We start from the raw sequence: 16,270 nt of genomic DNA, 5'->3' as shown, positions 1-16,270 counted from the left end.
AGGGAAACTACCAGGGAGAGAGAGAGAGGGGGGGGGGGGGGGGTGAGACACTACTGCACTCATCCACAGTATATGACCTGTAAGCATTCCTCTGCTTTAGTACACTCATCATCTTCAATATATAATGTATATGACCGGGAACATGGGAAGTAGTGGATGTGTTAAAGCTGACACTTCCCCTTTAAGGTGCATGACCCCCCTCCCTGCACATGCTTCCCTATGGTCATACATGTGCGCTTGCTCCTGGCTCACACTCCAGTTTCATGTGTGATCGGCGTCTAGTGGGTTATTGTGAAAGCTCAGACGTCCAAAGCTCCATCCAGAGGTGTCAGAGACCGAAATCGAGGATTGCCGCAGCACCTGCCCTGCCAGACGTTTCCCTCCATCTGGACCTTCCTCAGCGGCCAGACGTTTCCCTCCATCTGGACCTTCCTCAGTGGCTCTGTAGCCGGACATTTGGCTCCATCTGGACCTTCCTCAGCGGCTGGACGTTTCCTTCCATCTGGACTTTCCTCAGTGGCTCTGTGAACGGTCGTTTCCCTCTATCTGGACCTTCCCAGCGGCCAGACATTTCCCTCAATCTGGACCTTCATCAGTGGCCAGACGTTTCCCTCCATCTGGACCTTCATCAGTGGCTGGATGTTTCCCTCCATCTGGACCTTCATCAGTGGCTCTGTGGTAGGACATTTCCCTCCATCTGGACCTTCATCAGTGGCCAGACGTTTTCCTCCATCTGGACCTTCATCAGTGGCCAGACATTTCCCTCCATCTGGACCTTCATCAGTGGCTAGACGTTTCCCTCCATCTGGAGCTTCATCAGTGGCTGGATGTTTCCCTCCATCTGGACCTTCATCAGTGGCTCTGTGGTCGGACATTTCCCTCCATCTGGACCTTCATCAGTGGCCGGACATTTCCCTCCATCTGGACCTTCATCAGTGGCCGGACGTTTCCCTCCATCTGGACCTTCGCCAGTGGCCGGACGTTTCCCTCCATCTGGACCTTCATCAGTGGCCGGACGTTTCCCTCCATCTGGACCTTCACCAGTGGCCGGACGTTTCCCTCCATCTGGACCTTCCTCAGTGGCTCTGTACCCGGACATTTGGCTCCATCTGGACCTTCCTCAGCGGCTGGACGTTTCCTTCCATCTGGACTTTCCTCAGTGGCTCTGTAAACGGTCGTTTCCCTCTATCTGGACCTTCCCAGCGGCCAGACATTTCCCTCCATCTGGACCTTCATCAGTGGCCGGACGTTTCCCTCTATCTGGACCTTCATCAGTGGCTGGATGTTTCCCTCCATCTGGACCTTCATCAGTGGCTCTGTGGTAGGACATTTCCCTCCATCTGGACCTTCACCAGTGGCCGGACGTTTCCCTCCATCTGGACCTTCACCAGTAGCCGGACGTTTCCCTCCATCTGGACCTTCATCAGTGGCCGGACGTTTCCCTCCATCTGGACCTTCATCAGTGGCCGGACGTTTCCCTCCATCTGGACCTTTACCAGTGGCCGGACGTTTCCCTCCATCTGGACCTTCACCAGTGGCCGGACGTTTCCCTCCATCTGGACCTTCACCAGTGGCCGGACGTTTCCCTCCATCTGGACCTTCACCAGTAGCCGGACGTTTCCCTCCATCTGGACCTTCACCAGTGGCCGAACGTTTCCCTCCATCTGGACCTTCATCAGTGGCCAGACATTTCCCTTCATCTGGACCTTCATCAGTGGCCAGACGTTTCCCTCCATCTGGACCTTCATCAGTGGCCAGACATTTCCCTCCATCTGGACCTTCATCAGTGGCTGGATGTTTCCCTCCATCTGGACCTTCATCAGTGGCTCTCTGGTCGGACATTTCCCTCCATCTGGACCTTCATCAGTGGCCGGATGTTTCCCTCCATCTGGACCTTCATCAGTGGCCGGACGTTTCCCTCCATCTGGACCTTCGCCAGTGGCCGGACGTTTCCCTCCATCTGGACCTTCACCAGTGGCCGGACGTTTCCCTCCATCTGGACCTTCATCAGTGGCCGGACGTTTCCCTCCATCTGGACCTTTACCAGTGGCCGGACGTTTTCCCTCCATCTGGACCTTCATCAGTGGCCGGACGTTTCCCTCCATCTGGACCTTTACCAGTGGCCGGACGTTTCCCTCCATCTGGACCTTCACCAGTGGCCGGACGTTTCCCTCCATCTGGACCTTCACCAGTGGCCGGACGTTTCCCTCCATCTGGACCTTCACCAGTAGCCGGACGTTTCCCTCCATCTGGACCTTCACCAGTGGCCGGACGTTTCCCTCCATCTGGACCTTCACCAGTGGCCGGACGTTTCCCTCCATCTGGATCTTCATCAGTGGCTCCGTGGCCGGATGTTGCTTTCTTGTGGATCCTCTGGATCGAGCTTTGGACGTTGCATTTTCACAATAAAATGTGGATTTTGGGAATGTTTGGACGGGACGAGGGACACGTCCCAGGCGTGTCTCACGTGTGTGTCATAGGTCATGTGGCAGTGAGCTCTTCAGACCAGAATAGGTGTTAACCTGCGCTATAGCGATGCAGTGGTGTGCACAGAGACTTACTCACAACCTTCCCGGTTTTGTCTCCTAAGCGCCCTGGGATGCCCTCTGGGGCCCGAATGCCTCATCAGGGGGCTCCCATGGGCCCCCCAGGACCCCCATTTGGTGGAAGCCCATCTGTCCGGCCTGGAATTCCGCCAGCAGTGATGGAACCAACCAGAAAGCGCTCAGCTCCACCGCAAGTTCAGCAGCAAACCACGCCCACACAGGGGCGGAGCCGAAGGTGAGCGGGAAACTGCGGAGAAGGAGGCGGGGAAATATTCTAATAGTATAATAAAAAACATCATAAACTGTATAATAGTATACTGAGCGAAAAGTAACAATGGCGGTAATAATAGTACTAATAATCTCATGATGGTGGAGATGACCATGTCACATTATTAGACAGTGGAGAGGCCACGGATCCACCGCGCGCTGCACCGACCACGTCACGGTCATCTTTTATTAGGCGCAGCACCACATGGCGACCATCGGCTCCACAGCACAGTGTGAACAGAGCTCAGTACTGCAGCAGCCTCCACAGTACAGTGTGTACAGAGCTCAGTACTGCAGCAGCCTCCACAGTACAGTGTGTACAGAGCTCAGTACTGCAGCAGCCTCCACAGTACAGTGTGTACAGAGCTCAGTACTGCAGCAGCCTCCACAGTACAGTGTGTACAGAGCTCAGTACTGCAGCAGCCTCCACAGTACAGTGTGTACAGAGCTCAGTACTGCAGCAGCCTCCACAGTACAGTGTGTACAGAGCTCAGTACTGCAGCAGCCTCCACAGTACAGTGTGTACAGAGCTCAGTACTGCAGCAGCCTCCACAGTACAGTGTGTACAGAGCTCAGTACTGCAGCAGCCTCCACAGTACAGAGCTCAGTACTGCAGCAGCCTCCACAGTACAGTGTGTACAGAGCTCAGTACTGCAGCATCCTCCACAGTACAGTGTGTACAGAGCTCAGTACTGCAGCAGCCTCCACAGTACAGTGTGTACAGAGCTCAGTACTGCAGCAGCCTCCACAGTACAGTGTGTACAGAGCTCAGTACTGCAGCAGCCTCCACAGTACAGTGTGTACAGAGCTCAGTACTGCAGCAGCCTCCACAGTACAGTGTGTACAGAGCTCAGTACTGCAGCAGCCTCCACAGTACAGTGTTTACAGAGCTCAGTACTGCAGCAGCCTCCACAGTACAGTGTGTACAGAGCTCAGTACTGCAGCAGCCTCCACAGTACAGTGTGTACAGAGCTCAGTACTGCAGCAGCCTCCACAGTACAGTGTGTACAGAGCTCACTACTGCAGCAGCCTCCACAGTACAGTGTGTACAGAGCTCAGTACTGCAGCAGCCTCCACAGTACAGTGTGTACAGAGCTCAGTACTGCAGCAGCCTCCACAGTACAGTGTGTACAGAGCTCACTACTGCAGCATCCTTCACAGTACAGTGTGTACAGAGCTCAGTACTGCAGCAGCCTCCACAGTACAGTGTGTACAGAGCTCAGTACTGCAGCAGCCTCCACAGTACAGTGTGTACAGAGCTCAGTACTGCAGCAGCCTCCACAGTACAGTGTGTACAGAGCTCAGTACTGCAGCAGCCTCCACAGTACAGTGTGTACAGAGCTCAGTACTGCAGCAGCCTCCACAGTACAGTGTGTACAGAGCTCAGTACTGCAGCATCCTCCACAGTACAGTGTGTACAGAGCTCAGTACTGCAGCAGCCTCCACAGTACAGTGTACAGAGCTCAGTACTGCAGCAGCCTCCACAGTACAGTGTACAGAGCTCACTACTGCAGCAGCCTCCACAGTACAGTGTGTGCAGAGCTCAGTACTGCAGCATCCTCCACAGTACAGTGTGTACAGAGCTCACTACTGCAGCATCCTCCACAGTACAGTGTGTACAGAGCTCAGTACTGCAGCAGCCTCCACAGTACAGTGTGTACAGAGCTCAGTACTGCAGCAGCCTCCACAGTACAGTGTGTACAGAGCTCAGTACTGCAGCAGCCTCCACAGTACAGTGTGTACAGAGCTCAGTACTGCAGCAGCCTCCACAGTACAGTGTGTACAGAGCTCAGTACTGCAGCAGCCTCCACAGTACAGTGTGTACAGAGCTCACTACTGCAGCAGCCTCCACAGTACAGTGTGTACAGAGCTCAGTACTGCAGCAGCCTCCACAGTACAGTGTGTACAGAGCTCAGTACTGCAGCATCCTCCACAGTACAGTGTGTACAGAGCTCAGTACTGCAGCATCCTCCACAGTACAGTGTGTACAGAGCTCAGTACTGCAGCAGCCTCCACAGTACAGTGTGTACAGAGCTCAGTACTGCAGCATCCTCCACAGTACAGTGTGTACAGAGCTCAGTACTGCAGCAGCCTCCACAGTACAGTGTGTACAGAGCTCAGTACCGCAGCAGCCTCCACAGTACAGTGTGTACAGAGCTCAGTACCGCAGCAGCCTCCACAGTACAGTGTGTACAGAGCTCAGTACTGCAGCAGCCTCCACAGTACAGTGTGTACAGAGCTCAGTACTGCAGCATCCTCCACAGTACAGTGTGTACAGAGCTCAGTACTGCAGCAGCCTCCACAGTACAGTGTGTACAGAGCTCAGTACTGCAGCAGCCTCCACAGTACAGTGTGTACAGAGCTCAGTACTGCAGCAGCCTCCACAGTACAGTGTGTACAGAGCTCAGTACTGCAGCAGCCTCCACAGTACAGTGTGTACAGAGCTCAGTACTGCAGCAGCCTCCACAGTACAGTGTGTACAGAGCTCAGTACTGCAGCAGCCTCCACAGTACAGTGTGTACAGAGCTCAGTACTGCAGCAGCCTCCACAGTACAGTGTGTACAGAGCTCAGTACTGCAGCAGCCTCCACAGTACAGTGTGTACAGAGCTCAGTACTGCAGCATCCTCCACAGTACAGTGTGTACAGAGCTCAGTACTGCAGCAGCCTCCACAGTACAGTGTGTACAGAGCTCAGTACTGCAGCAGCCTCCACAGTACAGTGTGTACAGAGCTCAGTACTGCAGCAGCCTCCACAGTACAGTGTGTACAGAGCTCAGTACTGCAGCAGCCTCCACAGTACAGTGTGTACAGAGCTCAGTACTGCAGCAGCCTCCACAGTACAGTGTGTACAGAGCTCACTACTGCAGCAGCCTCCACAGTACAGTGTTTACAGAGCTCAGTACTGCAGCATCCTCCACAGTACAGTGTGTACAGAGCTCAGTACTGCAGCATCCTCCACAGTACAGTGTGTACAGAGCTCAGTACTGCAGCAGCCTCCACAGTACAGTGTGTACAGAGCTCAGTACTGCAGCATCCTCCACAGCACAGTGTGTACAGAGCTCAGTACTGCAGCAGCCTCCACAGTACAGTGTGTACAGAGCTCAGTACTGCAGCAGCCTCCACAGTACAGTACAGTGTGTACAGAGCTCAGTACTGCAGCAGCCTCCACAGTACAGTGGGTACAGAGCTCAGTACTGCAGCATCCTCCACAGTACAGTGTGTACAGAGCTCAGTACTGCAGCAGCCTCCACAGTACAGTGTGTACAGAGCTCAGTACTGCAGCAGCCTCCACAGTACAGTGTGTACAGAGCTCAGAATCTCACTCTTCGAGGAGGTCTCAGACACAGAGAAGGAGCCTTTTAACCCTTAGGCCCCTTCCACACGGGCGAGTATTCCGCGCGGGTGCAATGCTGCACGGAATCTGGACCCATTCATTTCCATAGGGCTGTGCAGATGAGCGGTGATTTTCACGCATGTTCTATATTCAGCGTTTTTCACGCAACGCAGGCCCCATAGAAATGAATGGGGCTGCATGAAAATCGCATCGCATCACATCCGCAAGCAAGCGCGGATGCGTGCAATTTTCATGGATGATTTCTAAGAGATGTTGTTTGTAAACATTCCGTTTTTTAACACGCGTGTGCAAAACGCAGTAAATCGCATTGCAGCCGTGCGATAAAAACTGAACTACTGAACGCGATCACTAACAAAACTGAATGGTATTGTTTGCATAATTGTGCGGTTTTCACTGAACGCATCCGGACATAATCCGGACACGCTCGTCTGCGAGGGGCCTTAGGAAGTCTCCTGCTAATTACAACCACCTGGGCCAGTGGGATGATGCCATGAAATAGGAGAGAACAGAGGGTTAATAAGCCACGGATCAGCGCTCGGCCTGCGGAGGTGCATCCCCGGAGGGTTCTCCGCGGTCTAGTGTATCCGGCCTAGACTATGTAGTAATGACATAAAATAGAGAAGTAATGATGGCAAATAATAATAATACAGACGTGTTTTTATATTTCCAATGTTCAGCGCTAAAAGGAAGAAGATGGCGGACAAAATCCTCCCTCAACGGGTGAGTAAATGTGTCACTAAATGTGAGTGCGGCCTCTCATCGGGTCACCTCCTCCTGGGAGTGCGGCCTCTCCTCATCAGGTCACCTCCTCCTGGTAGTGCGGCCTCTCCTCATCAGGTCACCTCCTCCTGGTAGTGCGGCCTCTCCTCATCAGGTCACCTCCTCCTGGTAGTGCGGCCTCTCCTCATCAGGTCACCTCCTCCTGGTAGTGCGGCCTCTCCTCATCAGGTCACCTCCTCCTGGGAGTGCGGCCTCTCCTCGTCAGGTCACCTCCTCCTTGTAGTGCGGCCTCTCCTCATCGGGTCACCTCCTCCTGGTAGTGCGGCCTCTCCTCGTCAGGTCACCTCCTCCTGGTAGTGCGGCCTCTCCTCATCAGGTCACCTCCTCCTGGTAGTGCGGCCTCTCCTCATCAGGTCACCTCCTCCTGGTAGTGCGGCCTCTCCTCATCAGGTCACCTCCTCCTGGGAGTGCGGCCTCTCCTCGTCAGGTCACCTCCTCCTTGTAGTGCGGCCTCTCCTCATCGGGTCACCTCCTCCTGGTAGTGCGGCCTCTCCTCGTCAGGTCACCTCCTCCTGGTAGTGCGGCCTCTCCTCATCAGGTCACCTCCTCCTGGGAGTGCGGCCTCTCCTCATCGGGTCACCTCCTCCTGGTAGTGCGGCCTCTCCTCATCGGGTCACCTCCTCCTGGTAGTGCGGCCTCTCCTCGTCAGGTCACCTCCTCCTGGGAGTGCGGCCTCTCCTCATCAGGTCACCTCCTCCTGGTAGTGCGGCCTCTCCTCGTCAGGTCACCTCCTCCTGGTAGTGCGGCCTCTCCTCGTCAGGTCACCTCCTCCTGGTAGTGCGGCCTCTCCTCGTCAGGTCACCTCCTCCTGGGAGTGCGGCCTCTCCTCGTCAGGTCACCTCCTCCTGGGAGTGCGGCCTCTCCTCATCAGGTCACCTCCTCCTGGTAGTGCGGCCTCTCCTCATCGGGTCACCTCCTCCTGGGAGTGCGGCCTCTCCTCGTCACCTCCTCCTGGGAGTGCGGCCTCTCCTCATCACCTCCTCCTGGGAGTGCGGCCTCTCCTCATCACCTCCTCCTGGGAGTGCGGCCTCTCCTCATCACCTCCTCCTGGGAGTGCGGCCTCTCCTCGTCACCTCCTCCTGGTAGTGCGGCCTCTCCTCATCGGGTCACCTCCTCCTGGGAGTGCGGCCTCTCCTCGTCACCTCCTCCTGGGAGTGCGGCCTCTCCTCATCACCTCCTCCTGGGAGTGCGGCCTCTCCTCATCACCTCCTCCTGGGAGTGCGGCCTCTCCTCATCACCTCCTCCTGGGAGTGCGGCCTCTCCTCATCACCTCCTCCTGGGAGTGCGGCCTCTCCTCGTCACCTCCTCCTGGGAGTGCGGCCTCTCCTCATCACCTCCTCCTGGGAGTGCGGCCTCTCCTCGTCAGGTCACCTCCTCCTGGGTTTTCTACATGAAGGAAGCCTCCGTTATCCTGACCCCGAGGACTTCTCTCAGATGTCTTGCAGGTCCCACCTTCGCTGTGTTCGCCATCAGGCTTTGTTGTTATCATTTGGAACCTTTTCACCCCCAGATACGAGAACTCGTTCCCGAGTCTCAGGCCTACATGGATCTTTTGGCGTTTGAGAGAAAATTGGACCAAACCATAATGAGGAAACGTGTTGACATCCAAGAAGCTTTAAAGAGACCAATGAAGGTGAACGAACACAGGAGAATTATAATGTCCTTCACTACGATTTATGGGTAATGGCAGCGGCTGTAGGAGCCACTTCATGGCAGCAGTTGTGAGAGTCGGAGGACTCCATGATGCATCGCTGGGGTGACGGCAGTGGCTGTGGACTCCATGATGCATCGCTGGGGTGACGGCAGTGGCTGTGGGAGCTGGGACTCCATAATACAATGTAGGGGTGACGGCAGTGGCTGTGGACTCCCATGATACAATGTAGGGGTGACGGCAGTGGCTGTGGGAGATGGGGACTCCATGATACAATGTAGGGGTGACGGCAGTGGCTGTGGACTCCATGATACAATGTAGGGGTGACGGCAGGGGCTGTGGACTCCCATGATACAATGTAGGGGTGACGGCAGTGGCTGTGGACTCCCATGATACAATGTAGAGGTGACGGCAGTGGCTGTGGACTCCATGATACAATGTAGGGGTGACGGCAGTGGCTGTGGGAGCTGGGACTCCATGATACAATGTAGGGGTGACGGCAGTGGCTGTGGACTCCATGATACAATGTAGGGGTGACGGCAGTGGCTGTGGACTCCATGATACAATGTAGGGAGTGACGGCAGTGGCTGTGGACTCCATGATACAATGTAGGGGTGACGGCAGTGGCTGTGGACTCCCATGATACAATGTAGGGAGTGACGGCAGTGGCTGTGGGAGCTGGGACTCCATGATACAATGTAGGGGTGACGGCAGGGGCTGTGGACTCCCATGATACAATGTAGGGAGTGACGGCAGTGGCTGTGGGAGCTGGGACTCCATGATACAATGTAGGGGTGACGGCAGTGGCTGTGGACTCCATGATACAATGTAGGGGTGACGGCAGGGGCTGTGGGAGCTGGGACTCCATGATACAATGTAGGGGTGACGGCAGGGGCTGTGGACTCCATGATACAATGTAGGGGTGACGGCAGGGGCTGTGGACTCCATGATACAATGTAGGGAGTGACGGCAGGGGCTGTGGACTCCATGATACAATGTAGGGGTGACGGCAGTGGCTGTGGGAGCTGGGACTCCATGATACAATGTAGGGGTGACGGCAGTGGCTGTGGACTCCATGATACAATGTAGGGGTGACGGCAGGGGCTGTGGGAGCTGGGACTCCATGATACAATGTAGGGGTGACGGCAGTGGCTGTGGGAGATGGGGACTCCATGATACAATGTAGGGGTGACGGCAGGGGCTGTGGACTCCATGATACAATGTAGGGGTGACGGCAGTGGCTGTGGACTCCATGATACAATGTAGGGGTGACGGCAGGGGCTGTGGACTCCATGATACAATGTAGGGGTGACGGCAGGGGCTGTGGGAGATGGGGACTCCATGATACAATGTAGGGGTGACGGCAGGGGCTGTGGACTCCATGATACAATGTAGGGGTGACGGCAGTGGCTGTGGGAGATGGGGACTCCATGATACAATGTAGGGGTGACGGCAGGGGCTGTGGACTCCATGATACAATGTAGGGGTGACGGCAGGGGCTGTGGACTCCATGATACAATGTAGGGGTGACGGCAGTGGCTGTGGACTCCATGATACAATGTAGGGGTGACGGCAGTGGCTGTGGACTCCATGATACAATGTAGGGGTGACGGCAGTGGCTGTGGACTCCATGATACAATGTAGGGGTGACGGCAGTGGCTGTGGACTCCATGATACAATGTAGGGGTGACGGCAGTGGCTGTGGACTCCATGATATAATGTAGGGGTGACGGCAGTGGCTGTGGACTCCATGATACAATGTAGGGGTGACGGCAGTGGCTGTGGGAGCTGGGACTCCATGATACAATGTAGGGGTGACGGCAGTGGCTGTGGACTCCATGATACAATGTAGGGGTGACGGCAGTGGCTGTGGGAGATGGAGACTCCATGATACAATGTAGGGAGTGACGGCAGTGGCTGTGGACTCCATGATACAATGTAGGGGTGACGGCAGTGGCTGTGGACTCCATGATACAATGTAGGGGTGACGGCAGGGGCTGTGGGAGCTGGGACTCCATGATACAATGTAGGGGTGACGGCAGGGGCTGTGGGAGCTGGGACTCCCATGATACAATGTAGGGGTGACGGCAGTGGCTGTGGACTCCATGATACAATGTAGAGGTGACGGCAGTGGCTGTGGACTCCATGATACAATGTAGGGGTAACGGCAGGGGCTGTGGACTCCCATGATACAATGTAGGGAGTGACGGCAGTGGCTGTGGACTCCATGATACAATGTAGGGAGTGACGGCAGTGGCTGTGGACTCCATGATACAATGTAGGGGTGACGGCAGTGGCTGTGGACTCCATGATACAATGTAGGGGTGACGGCAGTGGCTGTGGGAGATGGGGACTCCATGATACAATGTAGGGGTGACGGCAGTGGCTGTGGGAGATGGGGACTCCATGATACAATGTAGGGGTGACGGCAGTGGCTGTGGGAGATGGGGACTCCATGATACAATGTAGGGGTGACGGCAGGGGCTGTGGACTCCATGATACAATGTAGGGGTGACGGCAGGGGCTGTGGACTCCATGATACAATGTAGGGGTGACGGCAGGGGCTGTGGACTCCATGATACAATGTAGGGGTGACGGCAGTGGCTGTGGGAGATGGGGACTCCATGATACAATGTAGGGGTGACGGCAGTGGCTGTGGACTCCATGATACAATGTAGGGGTGACGGCAGTGGCTGTGGACTCCATGATACAATGTAGGGGTGACGGCAGTGGCTGTGGGAGATGGGGACTCCATGATACAATGTAGGGGTGACGGCAGTGGCTGTGGACTCCATGATACAATGTAGGGGTGACGGCAGTGGCTGTGGGAGATGGGGACTCCATGATATAATGTAGGGGTGACGGCAATGGCTGTGGACTCCATGATACAATGTAGGGGTGACGGCAGTGGCTGTGGGAGATGGGGACTCCATGATATAATGTAGGGGTGACGGCAATGGCTGTGGACTCCATGATATAATGTAGGGGTGACGGCAGTGGCTGTGGACTCCATGATATAATGTAGGGGTGACGGCAGTGGCTGTGGACTCCATGATATAATGTAGGGGTGACGGCAGTGGCTGTGGGAGATGGGGACTCCATGATACAATGTAGGGGTGACGGCAGTGGCTGTGGACTCCATGATAGGGGTGACGGCAGTGGCTGTGGGAGATGGGGACTCCATGATATAATGTAGGGGTGACGGCAATGGCTGTGGACTCCATGATATAATGTAGGGGTGACGGCAGTGGCTGTGGGAGATGGGGACTCCATGATACAATGTAGGGGTGACGGCAGTGGCTGTGGACTCCATGATACAATGTAGGGGTGACGGCAGTGGCTGTGGACTCCATGATACAATGTAGGGGTGACGGCAGTGGCTGTGGGAGATGGGGACTCCATGATATAATGTAGGGGTGACGGCAATGGCTGTGGACTCCATGATACAATGTAGGGGTGACGGCAGTGGCTGTGGGAGATGGGGACTCCATGATATAATGTAGGGGTGACGGCAATGGCTGTGGACTCCATGATATAATGTAGGGGTGACGGCAGTGGCTGTGGACTCCATGATATAATGTAGGGGTGACGGCAGTGGCTGTGGGAGATGGGGACTCCATGATACAATGTAGGGGTGACGGCAGTGGCTGTGGACTCCATGATAGGGGTGACGGCAGTGGCTGTGGGAGATGGGGACTCCATGATATAATGTAGGGGTGACGGCAATGGCTGTGGACTCCATGATATAATGTAGGGGTGACGGCAGTGGCTGTGGGAGATGGGGACTCCATGATACAATGTAGGGGTGACGGCAGTGGCTGTGGACTCCATGATACAATGTAGGGGTGACGGCAGTGTCTGTGGACTCCATGATACAATGTAGGGGTGACGGCAGTGGCTGTGGACTCCATGATACAATGTAGGGGTGACGGCAATGGCTGTGGGAGATGGGGACTCCATGATACAATGTAGAGGTGACGGCAGTGGCTGTGGACTCCATGATACAATGTAGGGGTGACGGCAGTGGCTGTGGACTCCATGATACAATGTAGGGGTGACGGCAGTGGCTGTGGACTCCATGATACAATGTAGGGGTGACGGCAGTGGCTGTGGACTCCATGATACAATGTAGGGGTGACGGCAGTGGCTGTGGGAGATGGGGACTCCATGATACAATGTAGGGGTGACGGCAGTGGCTGTGGACTCCATGATACAATGTAGGGGTGACGGCAGTGGCTGTGGACTCCATGATACAATGTAGGGGTGACGGCAGTGGCTGTGGACTCCATGATACAATGTAGGGGTGACGGCAGTGGCTGTGGACTCCATGATACAATGTAGGGGTGACGGCAGTGGCTGTGGACTCCATGATACAATGTAGGGGTGACGGCAGTGGCTGTGGACTCCATGATACAATGTAGGGGTGACGGCAGTGGCTGTGGACTCCATGATACAATGTAGGGGTGACGGCAGTGGCTGTGGACTCCATGATACAATGTAGGGGTGACGGCAGTGGCTGTGGACTCCATGATACAATGTAGGGGTGACAGCAGTGGCTGTGGGAGATGGGGACTCCATGATACAATGTAGGGGTGACGGCAGTGGCTGTGGACTCCATGATACAATGTAGGGGTGACGGCAGTGGCTGTGGACTCCATGATACAATGTAGGGGTGACGGCAGTGGCTGTGGACTCCATGATACAATGTAGGGGTGACGGCAGTGGCTGTGGACTCCATGATACAATGTAGGGGTGACGGCAGTGGCTGTGGACTCCATGATACAATGTAGGGGTGACGGCAGTGGCTGTGGACTCCATGATACAATGTAGGGGTGACGGCAGTGGCTGTGGACTCCATGATACAATGTAGGGGTGACGGCAGTGGCTGTGGACTCCATGATACAATGTAGGGGTGACGGCAGTGGCTGTGGACTCCATGATACAATGTAGGGGTGACGGCAGTGGCTGTGGACTCCATGATACAATGTAGGGGTGACGGCAGTGGCTGTGGACTCCATGATACAATGTAGGGGTGACGGCAGTGGCTGTGGACTCCATGATACAATGTAGGGGTGACGGCAGTGGCTGTGGACTCCATGATACAATGTAGGGGTGACAGCAGTGGCTGTGGGAGATGGGGACTCCATGATACAATGTAGGGGTGACGGCAGTGGCTGTGGACTCCATGATACAATGTAGGGGTGACGGCAGTGGCTGTGGACTCCATGATACAATGTAGGGGTGACGGCAGTGGCTGTGGACTCCATGATACAATGTAGGGGTGACGGCAGTGGCTGTGGACTCCATGATACAATGTAGGGGTGACGGCAGTGGCTGTGGACTCCATGATACAATGTAGGGGTGACGGCAGTGGCTGTGGGAGATGGGGACTCCATGATACAATGTAGGGGTGACGGCAGTGGCTGTGGACTCCATGATACAATGTAGGGGTGACGGCAGTGGCTGTGGGAGATGGGGACTCCATGATATAATGTAGGGGTGACGGCAGTGGCTGTGGACTCCATGATACAATGTAGGGGTGACGGCAGTGGCTGTGGACTCCATGATATAATGTAGGGGTGACGGCAGTGGCTGTGGACTCCATGATACAATGTAGGGGTGACGGCAGTGGCTGTGGACTCCATGATACAATGTAGGGGTGACAGCAGTGGCTGTGGGAGATGGGGACTCCATGATAGGCCATTACGATGTAGTCAGAGACTGAACGTTTTCGGAATGACTCGGCTGAGGACAGTCCCACCGCGGTGTCGTTTCGTGGACGGTCCGGTTCTGAGCATTTTCTTTAGACTTTTGGGGGTCTTCTTCGGGTCTGTAGCTATATATCATGGATCATACCACTGTATGTCAACCTTCTGAAAAAACATCATACTTGATAGGATCTTTCTGACAATATCAGGTTGGAGTCAAGTAGATATTGTAGCGATAAGGGGTCTGCAGATGACAGACATATTTGTGGTCTACGTGGGGTCTTCTATACAATGGGGGATATAATATACTCGGGGTGCGGGCTTTACAGGGAGCAGCAGCATCCACGGGACTCAGATCCACGGACCCTCCTTCTGGGGCTTTTTTATTTTCTAACTTCTCCTCAATTGTTTTGTTTCCTTCTCAGCAAAAACGGAAATTACGACTTTACATTTCTAATACATTTAACCCTGCAAAGCCGGATGCTGAAGATTCAGATGGGAGTATTGCATCCTGGGAGCTGCGTGTGGAAGGGAAGCTTCTGGATGATGTAAGTCCACCTGCCGCCTACCCTGCGGAGTCCCAACATTTACCTGCGCTTATCAGCTCCATACATGGTATTCAGGAAGAGCAGTTCAGAAGGTCTAGAGAGGGGACCTCATATCCACTTTTGTTGGGGACTGGCGGATATACGACTATAACGTATAAGATTCACAGGACTAAAGACAATCCATGCATCCTACGGGTAAGTCTTCAGCTGTGCAGAGGACATGGTCTCCAGTCATCAGCACCAGAGGAACTGAAAACATGAAACCAGTGGTGTCTCTACAGAAGAGGGTCCACTTAGAGCCATTATGCCAGGACCACGGTTCATTATACCCTGTACAACCACAACCTCGAGACCACCAACTTCTGCCAGAAGTCCTGACCACAAAACTGTACTATCTATAAAACGTTTAAGCAGTGGGTGGTGTGGGGGGTTAGCTCTTCTCCGGGGTCATTCACACAAGTATCTTCGCCAGACACCAAGTTTGAGGTCCAAACATCGCTTTTATTTGGCACCTCAGCAAAACAAACATAAATCATACAAAATAAACACCTGCCCGGCTGGGCTCTGACTAAACAAGGTATCTTCCTACCTTACGTAAAGCACCGTTCTCACACCGTAATTACAAGCGGCTCTCCCAGCCCAGTGTCCCACAGCCGCCCAGAATAAGATTCCTGACCATAGGAGTTTACCATCTATAAAGAATAAATGGAAACATAGATATGCAGAAAGAAATCAAGAGATTAGATTGGAAAGCACAGGTTGTAGACTAGAGATTATGTGTGAGGAGATATCAGGAGATTAGGTCAGATGTATGGAGAGGACAGGTTGTGGAGTGGAGATTATATGTGAGGAGGTATCAGGAGATTAGGTCAGATGTATGGAGAGGACAGGTTGTGGCCTGGAGACAATATGTGAGGAGGTATCAGGAGATTAGGTCAGAGATGTATGGAGAGGACAGGTTGTAGACTGGAAATTATGTGTGAGGAGATATCAGGAGATTAGGTCAGAGATGTATGGCGAGGAAAGGTTGTGGGCTGGAGATTACATGTGAGGAGGTATCAGGAGATTAGGTCAGAGATGTATGGATAGGACAGGTTGTGGGCTGGAGATTACATGTGAGGAGGTATCAGGAGATTAGGTCAGAGATGTATGGAGAGGACAGGTTGTGGAGTGGAGATTATGTGTGAGGAGGTATCAGGAGATTAGGTCAAAGATGTATGGAGAGGACAGGTTGTGGACTGGAGATTATGTGTGAGGAGATATCAGGAGATTAGGTCAGAGATGTATGGAGAGGAGAGGTTGTGGAGTGGAGATTACATGTGAGGAGGTATCAGGAGATTAGGTCAGAGATGTATGGAGAGGACAGGTTGTGGAGTGGAGATTATGTGTGAGGAGATATCAGGAGATTAGGTCAG

At 54.2% G+C, this 16,270-nt stretch overlaps 1 protein-coding gene across 3 annotated transcripts in view; it reads left to right on the top strand.

Annotated features, from left to right (window-relative positions):
• The window catches only part of SMARCD3 (SWI/SNF related, matrix associated, actin dependent regulator of chromatin, subfamily d, member 3), a 163,143-nt gene that overhangs the window by 110,286 nt on the left and 36,587 nt on the right, over nt 1–16,270 (top strand). For 2 of the 3 annotated variants that reach the window (XM_040431811.1, XM_040431810.1), the window contains exons 2-5: nt 2,591–2,781; nt 6,846–6,888; nt 8,459–8,581; nt 14,733–14,855. In XM_040431811.1, coding sequence (XP_040287745.1) covers nt 2,591–2,781; nt 6,846–6,888; nt 8,459–8,581; nt 14,733–14,855 — 480 coding nt within the window. Of the gene's footprint in view, nt 1–2,590; nt 2,782–6,018; nt 6,119–6,752; nt 6,889–8,458; nt 8,582–14,732; nt 14,856–16,270 lie in introns of those variants that run through there. The other variant, XM_040431813.1, reaches the window with a different exon arrangement.

This window comes from Bufo bufo, chromosome 5 (genome assembly GCF_905171765.1).
Source record: "Bufo bufo chromosome 5, aBufBuf1.1, whole genome shotgun sequence".
Taxonomy (NCBI): Eukaryota; Metazoa; Chordata; class Amphibia; order Anura; family Bufonidae; genus Bufo; species Bufo bufo.
The sequence above is the reverse complement of the archived record's forward strand: the minus strand, read 5'-3'. Positions and strand labels throughout refer to the sequence as shown.